The sequence below is a fragment of the Ictalurus punctatus genome, chromosome 29 (genome assembly GCF_001660625.3).
Source record: "Ictalurus punctatus breed USDA103 chromosome 29, Coco_2.0, whole genome shotgun sequence".
NCBI lineage: Eukaryota > Metazoa > Chordata > Actinopteri > Siluriformes > Ictaluridae > Ictalurus > Ictalurus punctatus.
Genome location: NC_030444.2, coordinates 4,720,861 through 4,736,197, shown reverse-complemented (window position 1 = coordinate 4,736,197; position 15,337 = coordinate 4,720,861). Strand labels below are relative to the sequence as shown.

The window sequence follows — 15,337 nt, the reverse complement described above, 5'->3', positions numbered from 1 at the left end:
AGTTCATTACTGTATGTATTATGGAAGCAATGTCCAGTCAAATTTCTGAAAGAAATGTGACTAGACTAGAATAACCAGAAAACCAAACCTGATTTCATTTTTTAATTGTAAAAAAACAAAACAACCTAGTAGCTGTTTTCAGTGAACAGGTGTATGCAGGTTTACCTGATATTAGAAAGTGATTTGTCCTCGCTATCAAAATACTATTTATGTGATAACATTGCTATAACTATGTAACATGTTACAACAATATAATTTGCTATTGAATTCACACTCAAATGTCATCAATAATTAAAGTTCCATTGTATCCGTATTGCTGTAATACAGAATGAAACACTGTAAATTGTTTAATCAAGGATTCATTTTGGTGTTCTGTATAACAGTGTTTCTGATAAAGATATAACCCGAGAAATAAAAACTTAACCCCAAACATGCAGTCAAAATATCTCAATCGCAGGACAATTTCAAGTGTGAGCTGAAATTTATTTCACTATTTCACTGAACTAAACAAGCAAGGGGAAGTAAATTCAAATCAATGCAATAAGGACAAACTATAATAGAACACAAAGCTTTGCAAAGACACTGTTAATTGCATTTTGGCAATATGAAAAGAAAACATTTCATCATAGATAGCTACATCCTAATAATATACGCCATTGGATCTTTTAGATATATTATGAGAATGGAATTTATAACTCTCCTTACATTAAGCAATCATTTCTAAAAAGTAAATGAAATGTCACTGCACAAAATACATACAAAGATGTATAGCAGACATTAGGCCAGGTTTAATACAAAAATAGTGCAATTTTAATTTCTAGCGCAATCAGCACAATCAGTCATGCTTTCTAAAGAGGATATTTCCCTGCCCATAAACATGTATGGGACAACTTACAGTCACAGCAAAAATTTTACTAAAATATTATGCTACTGCAATTATACTTCAACATCAGCTTCCAAAAGTTAATTTGTGCAACAGTGATGAGAATGATTTATAATAAACATGTAACACAATTTAATGTTGCAGTGATTTAAAAAAAAAAACAAAAAAAAAAACATTCCCAGACAAATGGAAATGCCAGTACAGAGACTAGTGGCCAAATAAGGTGCATTTATGAGCCATAGTCTCTTTTTAAAATTAGCAATGCTCATAACAATACAAAGATACCATAAAAGCATTTTGTAATAGTCAGAACAAGCTTTGGTAAAGATGCTGTCTGATCCATTTTAAACAGTTTATTTAATAAAGGGGCAAAGCAAATATATATATATATATATATATATATATATATATATGGATTGTATAATATATACGAGTAATACAACTGAAAAACATTTATCTGTGCAAAGCAAGAGCAGCAGCCTGTATGTTAGCAAAACGCCTATTCAATAATTAGGTCCTGTTTACCTCCATGTCGCTTGCATGCTCCCCAAACATATATAAATATTGCCTGTTCGTCTTGTAGCGGTGTAGCTTATTAAAAAGAGACTAAAGACTAAGACTAAAGCTTTATTGATAAAATTACTCCTTTATGACCAAAATGAACAAGATGTAGCTTTAGGTCATCAGCCATTAAAACCGTTTATATGTTACATAATTGATGCCACATTCCCCAGACTTGTCAATAATGACTTTAGCATATGCATATTGCTATGTGTTTCACAAAAAAAAAGAAAAAAAAAGAAAAAGCGATCTCTCTGTTCAGTCACCCACACCCCCCAGTCGACACACTCCACCTTCAATCGCTAGTGACTGTCCTGCCACAGCCCCAGGAGGCAGTCTGGATATATGAGCCTAGAGAGAGAGAGAGAGAGAGAGAGAGAGAGAGAGAGAGAGAGAGAGAGAGAGATTCACTTAAGTTAGTGTTCACATCAATTCCAAAGTTTAAATTAATATAAGAGAAGACAAGGTATAAGATTGCGTTTTTGTGCTTAGCATCAGCACCATTTAGATTGAAGAGTCCAAGAAAGCTTTAAACATACAAGTAATATTGAATACATTGTAGTAGTACATTTAAGTAAATGGCGCACTTATATAGCGCTTTTATCCAAAGTGCTTTACACTGTCTCATTCACCCATTCACAACAGTGGTAGCAGAGGTGGGGTTGGGGGTTAACTCCATATTAATGCCCATGATTTGAGAATGGAATGTTCAACAAGCACATAGCGCAGTGATGGTCAGTTGTCCACATACTTTTGGCAATATAGTGTATGTGGACCACTGACCAATCACACTCATATGTGCTTGCATGGACACCTAAAGTGAAGGTCAACAAAAGAAGCATTCACTGAACACATCTGACTTGGCCTAACTCCCTAGGTGTTTAGGATTGTTTTCGCTTTATTGATGCACAGCAAAGCTGCAATGGTGCAATTTCCCTCCATTTAATAGAACTTCTAAAGGCACCTGTAAGTGGAAAAAAGATTCAACCCAAGCTCCACTGGATAGACTTGCTGTTACTAGACAAGTTTACGCAAAATTTCATTTTCATATTAATGGTACCAGTAATTTGAAGTGGTCTATAATTCTGTGATAATCTGTTCTTACCCTAGCTTTCCTGTCATTTGCAGACATGTAGCCCACACACATACTCTCCGTAGTATGAGTCCACAGGAACTCCACTGTATGTTAGGGGCAAAAAAGCAAGTTATTAGCGTTTACATACAGATAAACAAGGGATACACAAAGAAATACACAAAATAATCCCAGAAACACCAAGAAAAATGACAGCTTCCCACTTCTATATTGTAGACGAGATATACCCTGACTGTACTTCTGTCACACCCAAATTAAAAATAAAATGTGATTTCTTTGCATGTACAAACATTTTTAGGGTTTAAACACAATCTCTATTTGTATCTGTATATTGCGCCGAATAATTGGACCTCGATCTGCATTCAAAAAAAAAAAATGTGAGTGGTGTTTTTGGTTTGTTTGTTGTTCCACCTTTGTAGGCAAAGGAATTTACAGAATTCACAAGAAATAGCAACTTACACAACATAACTTGTTCAAATCCTGATTGTGTACATTTACTCAAAGAGCAAAACAAATATTCTTATTTAATGCCCAATTACCATTACAGAAGGTCTGGCTTTTTAGTATGGGTTAAGTAGTGTGATGCTGAAATATATAAATTGCTGCAAACATTGTGTCACTAAAATACGAGTGCTGTGCTGCAATTAGGAGTACAGAACATACCCAATAAGGCCGGCAAATTGTCAGAGCTGTGGTCCTCTCCACAGCTACAGCATCTCAGAACAATTATTCCACCCAGAACACCATCCTCGCTGGCCAGAAATGGTGAGCCTGTAAAAGACATAGTCTCCACCTTTACACATGCAGCCTCTTACAATTTTGTATGAATACACTCAGCAAAAAAAAAAAGAAATGTCCCCTTTTCAGGAGACTGTACATTAAAGATAATTTAGTAAAATCGAAATAAGCTTTACAGATCTTTATTGGAAAGGGTTTAAACGATGTTTTTCATGCTTGTTCAATGAACCATAAACAATTATTGCACATGCACCTGTGGAACAGTCCTTAAGACACGAACAGTTTACAGGCGGGAAGTGATTAAGATCACAGTTACAATAAGTTAGGACACTAAAGAGACCTTTCTACTGACTCTGAAAAACACCAGAAGAAAGATGTCCAGGGTTCCTGCTCACCTGCGTGAACATGCCATAGGCCTGCTGCAGGGAGACATGAGGACTGCAGATGTGTCCAGAGCAATAAACTGCAATGTCTGTAATGTAAGACGACTAAGACAGTGCTACAGGGAGACAGGAAGGACAGCTGATCGTCCTTGTAGTGGAAAATTACATGTAACCATGTGTACCCCCAGACGTGATCGAGAACTTGCGAATGCCTTGGTGGAAGAGTGGAGTAACACAACAGATTATTTGGACAGATGAAACCAAGATGATCTTGTAGAAGTGACGGGTATGGAGAAGGAAAAGAACGGCTCATAATCCAAAGCATACCGCATCTTTCTTGGATCAAAGATGGTGACGCGGTAGCACGCAGCGTCCACTTCAGGGTCCACAAATACGGTTCATGATATGTGTAGTTTATACCAAATGGGAAACTTTTTACCAGAGATGCACATCAGAGCCACTGGGGAACATGTCCATCATCGCCAACTTTTGCTGAACATTGGAAAACAAAGCTCAGGAGGAATAAATGATCGACTGTGGGAAGAGCTGCATGACCTTGTGCTGCAACATCAACCACGCCCTGGGACCGCAGTATTGCCTGATGCCACTGGCCAGGATTGAGAGATACGGAAACAGTGTATGAGGCAATGGAGGCCGGTGTCTGTGGTAGCCCAAACCTTGAAAAACAGACTCTCCTACACAAAACATTACTGTTGGCACTATGCATTCTGATAAGTATTGTTCTCCTGGCATCTGCCAAACCCAGATTCATCCATCAGACTGACAGAGAGTAAACCGTGATTCATAAGTTGACACTGGGCATTGCATATAGTGATCTTAGGTTCGTATGTGGCTGCTTAGTAATGGAAATTTTTGGAAATTTCATGAAGCACTCAAGCACAGTTCTTGTACAAATATTGCAGCTAAAAGCAGTTTGGTGAGTGATGTGAGACAAAAGTGAGCGATGTAACAGAGGACAGGTGAATTTGTGTGGTCATGGCTGAGCTGTTGTTGATCCTAGACACTTCCAATATCATAACAATAGCACTCTCAGTTGACTGCGACAGATCTAGCATGCCAGAAACTTTCCCTTATTACCTCTTAGCTCCCCCCTAGCATCATGATGCCTTCGGGTCCTTCTAACCTGGTTACTGAGTTTGGCCAGATGGTAAGCTGGTGGTTCCAAACTACTTCCATTTCACAATGATGGAGGCCACTGTGATCTTGGGAACATTCAATGCTTTAAGAAATGGTTTTATACCCTTGCCCAGGCATTTATCTTGAAACTATTTGATTGCAGAGGTCTACGGAGAGTTCCTTGGACTTCATGGCTTAGTTTTTGGTCCTGTACTGTGAAGTGTGGGACCTTACACACACACACACTTTTCTAAAATCACGTCTAAATCAATTAAATTTGCCACAGTTGGACTCCAGACAAGTTCAAGAGATATCTTGAGTAGGGATGTCATGAAAACCAATACTTCGGTACCAAGTCGGAACAAACATTCTTAAAATGTGACGGTACTTGTTTTTCTGCATTTCATGCGTACCGTTGGTAATGAAGGTACCGTGGTTGATATTCTTCCGGACCTGAAGGGGGCAGCAAATACGTGCAAGTGTTTTAGTTGGTCCCCACGTAGAGAAGAAGAAGAAGAATGCTTACAAGCACACGGGAAAAACTACAGAAAATGGCGACAAGTTTAGCTCCGCCCCAACTCGTTGAGAGGAAAGGTGGTAAGCGTCAAATATAGAAATACTTTGCAATCGAGGCAGATGACAACAAATGTATAATTGATGCTCTGAAGCCGGTGTGCAACTGATGCTATCGTTCATTTCAAACAAAGCGAGGAAACACCTGGAATTTGGCGAAGAACCTGAAAGACGGTCCTATATTATGTAAGTTTGAGGCAGCTGTCATTGCAGCCGTGAAAACCAGCTATCATTATGCTCCATGTAATGTTTGCGATAGCCAGTTATTTGTTAACAACGCTAACGCATTGCGGTGTTATAAACTACCTGAGAATGGGCCACCATGCACCGCCATTCAGCCCGTGTCCTGTCAGCTAAATGTAGCCTAGAGTCACTAATAATTATTCAAATGTTCATGCTTTTATTAAATCTTTTTGGCCTGTCACCTTATCAGTGTGAATTTAAACTAATGCTTGCATTCAGAGTATAAGGGGTGTGTGTGTGTGCGCTCGCGTTTCGGAGTGCACCTTAGCACTTGTTATTAGCACTGTTTTATTAGTCATTGTCAGACAGTGTTTGATAACTAAAATATCCCTCTCTCTCTCTTTTTGCCAGTATTAGCCAGAGGAGGATGTCCTCCAGGAGAGTTTTTAATTTTATGAAAAAAAAAAAAAAGGATTATTATTATTATTTTTAAAACCACACCGTGGTATCGACTTTGGTATCGAGTATCATGTACTTTTGGTGGTATCGGTACAGACTACTAGATTTCTAGATGGTATTGGTACATCCCTAATCTCAAGATAATCAAAGCGAATAAGATATAACCGGGCTGAATCTGGAGTGCCTTAGCCAAGGGTCTGAATAATTAGCTAAATTAGATGCAAGTAGAAGAAAAATCCTAAAAACACATGTTTGCTTTGTCAGTATTGATCATTTTGTGTAGCGTTATGGCCAAAAATATCAATTTAATAAATTTAAAATGAAAAAAGTGAAGTGTTTGAAGTGAATGTTCACATCATACTTCAGAATGGGGAGAAAAGTGTGATCTCTGTGACTGACATTCACATGTAGCTTCCCATATATGATAAAGTCAGAAGTACTCACCAATAAACTTGTTTTGCATAGCCTCCAGGAGAGCCTGATGAGCGTTGTCAGCCTGCATAGCTGTGGAACACTCTCTAGCTAACATGGTGCGCATCAGGTGCTCTCCACATCCTGTGACAATCGGCAAGAACAAGAAGATTCAGCTACAGATTACAACCTTTTGGTAATGTATGTATACTTACTCTGTGCTCTTTCCAACTTACTTAAAAGTTGGATGACTGAACTAAAATCTATGCAGAAAGTTTTAATGCATAGTCTCAGAATAGGCCAAACATATCTTATTTAAGGTTGTGTTCATACCTGAGGTACTCACGGCTGTAGAATAAGTTCTAGCATCATGGGCATTTTCAGCCCAACAACCACACCCATATTGAGCAGCCTTAGAAAAAGAGCGTAAGATGCACAAAGACATAGCAGTTACTACTGTGGTTCAGCCTTCACATAAAGATAGGAGAAAATTTATTCCAAGAAAATAGAAATAGTATTCAGCAGTTTTAATTGCAGAGGATTCACTGACCGCAGAAAATTGTAGTTAGTAGCACCTCAGAAGGAACAGTGATTCTTACCTGGCCTACTCGCCCTGGGTGTTTCATAGCTAAACCTCCACTAGAGACAGCGGCTGCAACATTCCCTTGCTGATCCACAACAACAGCTCCAACCGTGTCCAGGGAGGCAGGCTCCTCTAAATCCACCATTTCATTCACCTGCTTAAAGAAATTCTAATTACTGTTCTATGCACCAGAATTGCCACAGATGTAGTTTCATACACAGAAGATTGTTTTATCATTAAGTATTATATAACAAAATCACATGTCACAATTACAGGTATTCCCAGGGTTATTAGAATTCTTATGAACAAAATGAATATTCTTATGTACGTTTTACTTTTCATTATAACCGTACCTGAGTGTTTAGTGCTGAATGTTTGACTTTCTGTTTGGGGTATAAATATGAGGTGACACCAAGGCCTTTACTCATTCAGCATCTAACCACAAATGTAAATGCCTGGAGTTAGCTAGATCTGGGACTTTAAGTGGAATTGGGCTCTATGGTTATTTTTCCATCCACAATTGAACCTCTTTTGGTTCTAATAAGCCAAATGATAAGACATTTAGTAGTGACATATTTAGAGTACAAGTGAAGATAATGGAATGTGATTGCTAAGGTTTGGTAAGTTTAACAGCTTTATCTTTAAGATGACCGTGAATCACAGGCCCAGAGGGTATTAAAGAATGTACCAGGGAGTATCAGGTTATTGGACCTGTACACTGAGAAGAGATAACACCTGAAAGTTCATTGAAGCTTCAATTTAAAAAAAAAAAAAGTGCCTGTTTGCATCTTTTCCAAGAAGACAAGGAGAAAAAATCTAACAATTAGTCATAGTCAGCAGGATATGACTGAGATGTTGGGTGTTTTTTTCAACAAGAAATATCAAAGCATGTGTATTATGGAGGTAAGATGTTGGTCCTCCTTTCCCAGCTGTGGAATATTTCGAAGCCCTCTGGCCATACCAAAACAGCCTATGAAACTAATTAAATGCAATAAAAATTGGAAGAAAAAAAAGTTCTTCTATTTTTTCGCTATACATTGAAGACATGTGGGTTTGAGATCAAAATATGATTATGAGATGATAGATCTGAATTTCAGCTTTCATCATACTTCAATCTAGATGGGTTAAACAACTTGGATCATGGCACCTTTTCTTTGAACCCAGCCATTTTTTTTTTAAAGAATGAATAGCTCTGAATGTCTGCTCTTGGTTCGAGCTCTCATTGTCATTGTGAGAGAAAAACCCAAAAACAACAGTTAATGACCTCACCAACAACCTTCACAAGGCAGGGGTGAAGGTATCACAATCCACCATTCAAAGAAGACTTCAAGTGCAGAAATATAGAGGCCATACCACAAGAGCAGTATAAATCAGAATTTAGATTGGAATTCACAAAGAAATACAGAGATGAGCCACAAAAGTTCTGGAACCAAGATTAACATCTACCAAAGGCCAAAATGTAGAAAAAGAATAGATATACTCATGATCTAAAACATTTGCATGGACCTTATTTCAGGTTTTTAATCAAAATCCCATTTTTAAAAAACCATTGATTCAGGACGATGGAACCGGAAGAGCTAAAATGCTCTCGTTTGTGGGTTTTGGCATGCAAAATGACGTAATCCCTGCGCCACTCTATGGTGATTGGCTGTAACTTTAGGAAGCGCTTGATTTGATATGCAGTGGAGTTTTCTATGAGCTGAGGACGAACTTTAAAAGCCAATTGTGAAAAGTCAATTGTGCAGCCCTATGTGATAGGGTGGCACCTCGGCCAGGTTCTTTCCCCACCTCGTGACCCAAGTCCAATAGGATAGGCTCCAGGCTCCTTGTGTAGGATAAGCGGTACTGAAAATGGATGGATCATTAACTTACAGTTCCACTTGATTGTCGTCGTCTCTTAAAAGGGTTATCTTCTGGTTCCAACTTCTCTGCCATCTCCATCTTTCGTTTATTCCTTTTGTATGCTGACAAACTAAATTCTGCAACATTTCAAAAGAAATATCAGTATTTGATATTAGATGTTTCCGTCTCCAAAATATTTCTGTCCTTTATAATGCAGCATCAAAAATATCTGGTCCCCACTAGGTTATAACTTGCACTACTACTACTAGGTCTAGAGCCTGCAGGTTCAACCTATACATCTTCAGCAGCATATGAACCCTATTATGGTAAAATGGACTTCTGCAACTCCTTCCTTAACTGGCTTCCCTCATATGCCACCACTCTTCAACAAAATATCCACAAAGCATGCAGTTTAAGGCTCAACATCATACCATTAGCACATTCTCATTTCATTCTTCTCGTGATCACTTCATAGGCTCCCCATCATTTATTATTGAATTATTAATCATCCAAGCTAATGAAGACCATGGTGCTCAGTTGAAGAAGACCTAGCCAACTGAGTGTACAAAATATAGAAGCCACTTAAGTTTAAAATTAGTTCGACTGAGGTAGTTTTTTTTTTTAACTGATTGCAATAAAATAAATAAATAAATATAAATACACACACACACACACACACACACACACACACACACACACACACACACACACACACACACATTTACATTTTGAACGTAAATAAAAACAGAATGCAATGATTTGCAAATCTCATAAACCCATATGTTCTTCACAATAGAACAAAGAAAACATATCAGATGTTTAAACTGAGAAAATATACCATTTTAAGGAAAAAAATAAGGTAATTTTAAATTTGATGGCCGTAACATGTCTCAAAAAAGTTGGGACGGGGCAACAAAAGGCTGGAAAAGTAAGTGTTAGTAAAAAGAAACAGCTGGCGGAAGATTTTGCAACTAAGTAGGTTAATTGGCAACAGGTCAGTAACGTGATTGGGTATAAAAAGAGTATCTTGGAGAGGCAGAGTCTCTCAGAAGTGAAGATGGGATGGAATCTGGATGAAAGTATATGTTGCTCTAAAATCTGTATATCCCTTTCAGCATTGATGGTGCCTTTCCAGATGTGCAAGCTGCCCATTCCATAGAAATTGTACCATAAATTGTAGACACAATTTTTCACAGATTGCTGAACCTCTGCCCATCTTTACTTCTGAAATACTCTACCTCTCTAAGATACTCTTTTTTTATATATACCCAGTCAGGTTACTGACCTGTTGCCAATGAACCTTTTTTCTTAAAATGGTACATTTACTCAGTTTAAATATCTGATATGTTTCCTATGTTCTATTGTTAATAACATATGGGTTTATGAGATTTGCAAATCAGTGCATTCTGTTTTTACTTACAGTTTACAGTGTCCCAAAGTTTTTGGAATTGGGGTTGTGTGTTTGTAATATCTATCTATCTATCTATCTATCTATCTTTATATATATATATATATATATATATATATATATATATATATATATATATATGTATATGTATGTGTGTGTGTGAGAAAAATTATTTGCCTGATTTCTTATTTTTATGTATCTCATATACTAAAGAGTTTTATAGCTTCAGATGAAATACAACATAAAACAAAGGCTACCTGAGTAAACACGCAATACAGTTGTTGTTTTTTTACTGAAACAAAAAACAAAATCCAACATCTATCACTATGTGAAAAACTAATCGCCACTTAAACCTAAAATATGGTTGTACCACATTTAGCAGCAATAACTGCAACCAAACGATTCAAGTCAGGGGACTGGGCTGGCCATGGCAGGACCTTGATATTGTGTTCAGTAAAACATTTTTATGTTGATTGTGATGTATGTTTTGGACCATTTTCCTGTTGTAAGATCCAACCACGGTCCGTTTTAAGCTTTCTGTCAGAGGCAGTCAGGTTTTCATTTAATATTTATTGATATTTGAAAGAGTCCATGATGCCATGTATCCTAACAAAATGTCCAGGTCCTAAGGCAGAAAAACAGCCCCAAAACATTAAAGAGCCACCACCATATTTAACCGAGGGCATGAGGTACTTTTCCCTGTCACTACCTCTCTGTGTGCGCCAAAACCACTTCTGGTGTTTATTGCCAAAAAGCTCTATTTTGGTTTCATCTGACCATAGAACCCGATTCCATTTGAAGTTCCAGTAGTGTCTGGCAAACTGAAGATGCTCGAGTTTGTTTATGGATGAGAGTAGAGGCTTTTTTCTTGAAACCTTTCCAAATAACTTGTTGTGTGACTTTGGATTGTAGTTTTGGAGACTTTCTGACCACAAGATGCAACTAACATCTGCAATTCACCAGTTGTGATCTTTGGAGATTTTTGTGTCCAATTCCAGGTCTATTCATAATATTTCCAGTTGACTGGAACTTTTTAATTATTGCCCTGATGGTGGAAATGAGCATTTTCAAAGCTTGTGCTATTGTTATAGCCATTTTGTGAAGCTCAAAAACCTTTTGCCACACATCACAGCTATATTCCTTGGTCTTACCCATTGTTATGAATGACTAAGGAAATGTGTTACCTCATATTTATACCCCTGTGAAACAGGAAGTCATGGTTGAACAATTTCATGTTCCTAGTCACCCAGGTGTACTAAAAAAAAAGTAAAATATCAATATGGGAATACACGGCAAATATATGTTTCTCATATGAATTCATGGGGTGCCAATAATTGTTGCACACCTATATTTAACAAAGCAGCAAAGCATCCCTACACCATCACACTTCCACCACCATCCTTGACCATAAGTATGATGTTTTTTTTTGTGGAATTCTGTGTTTGGTTTATGCCACATGTAATGGGATCACTATCTTCCAAACTGTTCCACTTTTGACTCAGCAACTGACAGAACATTCTCCCAAAAGGTTTGAGGATCATCAAGGTGTATTTTGGCAAAATTCAGACAAGCCTTAATGTTCTTCTGGGTTAGCAGTGGTTTCACCTCACCACTCTTCCATGGATGCCATTTTTGCCCAGTGTCTTTCTGATAGTGGAGACATGAACAGTGACCTTTATTGATGCAACAGAGGCCTGTAGTTCCTTTGATGTTGTCCTTGGCTCTTTTTTTTTGACTTCCTGGATGTGTCTTTGCTTTGCTCTTGGAGTTATTTTGGAAGGTCGGCCACTTCTGGGAAGGTTCACTACTGTCCAGAGTTTTTCCATTTAGAGATAATGTCTCTCACTGTGGTTCTTTGGAGTCACAGAGCCTTTGAAATAGCTTTGTAATCCTTCCCATACTGACGTATTTCAATCAGCTTCTTCCTCATCCTTTCTGAAACTTATTTCAACTCTGGCATAGTGTGTTACTGTGTAAGACCTTTTAACCAAATTCATGCTGTTGAAAAAGTTCAAGTGTTGTTTTGATTGAACAGAGTTTGCAGTAATCAGGCCTCGTTGCGACTAGTCCAGCTGAACCCCATTATAGATATATTACAGTTTCATAGATTTGGGGAATTAGTAACTATGGGGGCAAATAAAATTTCACACCGGCCCAGTTGGTATTGGCTAACTTTTTTGCTTCAATAAATTAAAAAAGTTATTAAATAAATGTATCATTTAAAAACTGTATTTTGTTTTAACTCAGGTTGCCTTTGTTTGAACTTTTTTTTTTTTAGACTTTTTCACAGCACTGTGTATATATCTATATATATCTATATCTATATATCTATATATCTATTTCTATATATCTATATATCTATATATATATATATATATATATATATATATATATATATATATATATATATATATATGTATGTGTGTGTGTGTGTGTATGTGTGTGTGTGTGTGTGTGTGTGTGTGTGTGTGTGTGTGTGTGTGTATAAAATGCCTGGGATATTAATGTGACTTAATATTTGTCTTTAAAAACAGACAGAATTGAGGTTAGTTGTATACTCTGTATATTATGCAAAATACTTACTGGTGGCCATCTTCTCTGAAGGACATGGAGGTATACCATGACTGACAGCCCATTGCTGAGCTCCACTTCCAGCTAAAAAACTAAAATAAAAAATAAAAATGCATGAACCTATTTCCTTTAAAACAGCGAGTCTTGAGATACATCTGCCAGTAGCAAAACACCACTGAGCATGCAGAATGAGGTACAACTAACAGACATTAGATATCTAATCTACGCTCCTGCTGAAGGGGATACAAAACTATACTGTACAGAATTAAATAAAATGAGGGCCATTTGGCTAATAAAAACATGAGCTCACCAGGGAGGAATTCTTCCAGCTGAAAGCTTCCCTTTCTGTGCTTCATTCAGTAGTGTTCTGGCCACCAATACTGGATTCTTGATTCCTGAGAAATATCAACAAATGTGGAGATTTAAAATACCTATAGGAGTTGGCATACATGTCTGATTAAGCTGAAATGATTTAAAACTAGATTGTACATTTTCTGCAGAAAATATGAGTGGTGCTTCCCTGTTCAAAATTCCACACTGACATGCTTAGCTGTTCATGCTGATCAGTAGGAGGAGCTACATGTGTGTATGCATTTCTTGGAATATAACTAACATGACCTATATCTGTAGCCATAATGATTGTATTTTACACGAGTTGTTAACATAATAGGCTTTATGGCAGTCCATTTGTGTGCACGTGATGTCACTAGAATAGCCATAACACAGTTCTCCGCAGTCAGTCAAGTGTTTTGATATGTCACATGTCTATGTTGCGGTAGTTTTGTGATTCCACTTATTTTTCGGGTTAATGTGCACGTGACATGCAGGTGATGCGCACATTATGTCACCAGTATGTATGTGAGATAACATTAGTGATGCTTTGCTACGCAAATACCACTAATCAGTATGGCAGTATTGTATTCTTATTTCATAGTGTCCAGGTAGTTGTTACTCCATTTAGTGCTTTAAAGAGAAATTGCTGTAAGTAGAGTGGGCATTTTCACTAGACATGGCACTGATCCAATATGCAGGATCAGTACGGGACAGGAAAATATGGTGGATCGAATATCACAGGAAAAAAAAAGAACAAAATTATATAACTAACATAGTTTTTGTTAGGATTGATTTATATTTTCTGCTTAATTATATTTTTTATATTTGCAATGCATTTTTGTTTGAAAGAGTTGAATTTAAAAATATAGGCTGTGGTTTTGTTTAAGTCATGTTTTTAGCTATGTATTCTTGTCCTATAGTTAAAAAAAATTATTTTAAAGCTTAGAAGTTTTTAAAGAAATCTATAGTGGATGGGATTGGTGTCAGATGATACTCAAGGTTTCACTACTGGTATAGGCATCAGAAAAGAAAATGTGGGCTAGCCGGTCTGGTCCGATCCAACAGAAGAGGTATTCCAAATTGCTGAAAAGGTTAATGCTGGCTATGATAAAAAGGTGTCAGAACACATAGTGCATTGCAGCTTGCTGTGTCTGGGGCTGCATTGCCACTAACCAGTCAGTGTATCCATGCTGACCGCTGTCCAACACTGCAAGTGCCTACAATGGGCACATGAGCATCAGAACTGGACCAGGGAGGAATGGAAGAAGGTGGTTTTGTCTGATGAATTATGTTTCCTTTATATCATGTGGAGTGTTTATCATTTACCTGGGGATGCACTATGGGAAGAAGGCAAGCTGGCAGAGGCAGCGAGATGCTCTGCTGAGGACCTTGGGTTCTGGCCTTCATGTGGATGTTACTTTGACACGTACCACCTACCTAAACATTGTTTCAGACCAAGTACACCCCTTCATGGCAATGTTATTCCCTAATGGCAGTAGTCTCTTTCAGCAGGATAATGCACCCTTTCATACTGTAAAAATTGTGTTGGTGTTGACTTGGCCCCTGTGGCATTTGCTTATTTGGACAAAAAAGTCCAATCCATGGGGGCCCCACCTCACAACTTACAGCACTTAAAGGAGCCTCAATAGGTCAGAGCTGTGTGGCAGCTGTACGGCTCATCCATGTAATTTTATTCTATTTTAATCAGCTCTTTTATGAGTGACCAAGATGCCTGCATACGCACACCAAGAGGCAACAAGATTTTTTGAAAACTTAGTGATTTTCTACCTAGAAATTTACAGCATTTTGCATCTGTATAAACAAGGATTGGGTTACAGACACTGTTGTATTCTGTGTAAACTCCAGAGACTGTTGTGTGTGAAAATCTCAGGAGACCAGCAGTCTCTGAAATACTCAAACCAGCCCTTCTAGTACCAACAACCCTGCCATGATCAAAATCATAATGCCACTTTTCCATCATGCTGAGGTTTAATGTGAACATTAACTGAAGATAACTGCATGAATGTGCAAATGTTTCTAATAAAGTGGATGAGTGCATGTTATGCTGTAATTAATATGGTCTAACATTAATATATATTTATAAAAATTAATTGCCAGCTCTACTATACATTGTGAAGAGTTTTTTTTAAATGGTCATTTAAATATTCATGTATAATAG

The 15,337-nt window shown here is 37.5% G+C and overlaps 1 protein-coding gene across 3 annotated transcripts in view; it reads right to left on the bottom strand.

The window, feature by feature from the left end:
• Nucleotides 1–462: 462 nt before the first annotated feature.
• The window catches only part of tasp1 (taspase, threonine aspartase, 1), a 36,826-nt gene continuing 21,951 nt past the window's right edge, over nucleotides 463–15,337 (bottom strand). For 2 of the 3 annotated variants that reach the window (XM_053677318.1, XM_017461451.3), the window contains 9 exons: nucleotides 13,136–13,220; nucleotides 12,838–12,917; nucleotides 8,877–8,983; nucleotides 7,021–7,161; nucleotides 6,755–6,833; nucleotides 6,455–6,565; nucleotides 3,201–3,308; nucleotides 2,550–2,623; nucleotides 463–1,795 (listed from right to left, as the gene is read on the bottom strand). In XM_053677318.1, coding sequence (XP_053533293.1) covers nucleotides 1,703–1,795; nucleotides 2,550–2,623; nucleotides 3,201–3,308; nucleotides 6,455–6,565; nucleotides 6,755–6,833; nucleotides 7,021–7,161; nucleotides 8,877–8,983; nucleotides 12,838–12,917; nucleotides 13,136–13,220 — 878 coding nt within the window. In that variant the 3' untranslated portion in view covers nucleotides 463–1,702. The remainder of the gene's footprint in view (nucleotides 1,796–2,549; nucleotides 2,624–3,200; nucleotides 3,309–6,454; nucleotides 6,566–6,754; nucleotides 6,834–7,020; nucleotides 7,162–8,876; nucleotides 8,984–12,837; nucleotides 12,918–13,135; nucleotides 13,221–15,337) is intronic. The other variant, XM_017461452.3, reaches the window with a different exon arrangement.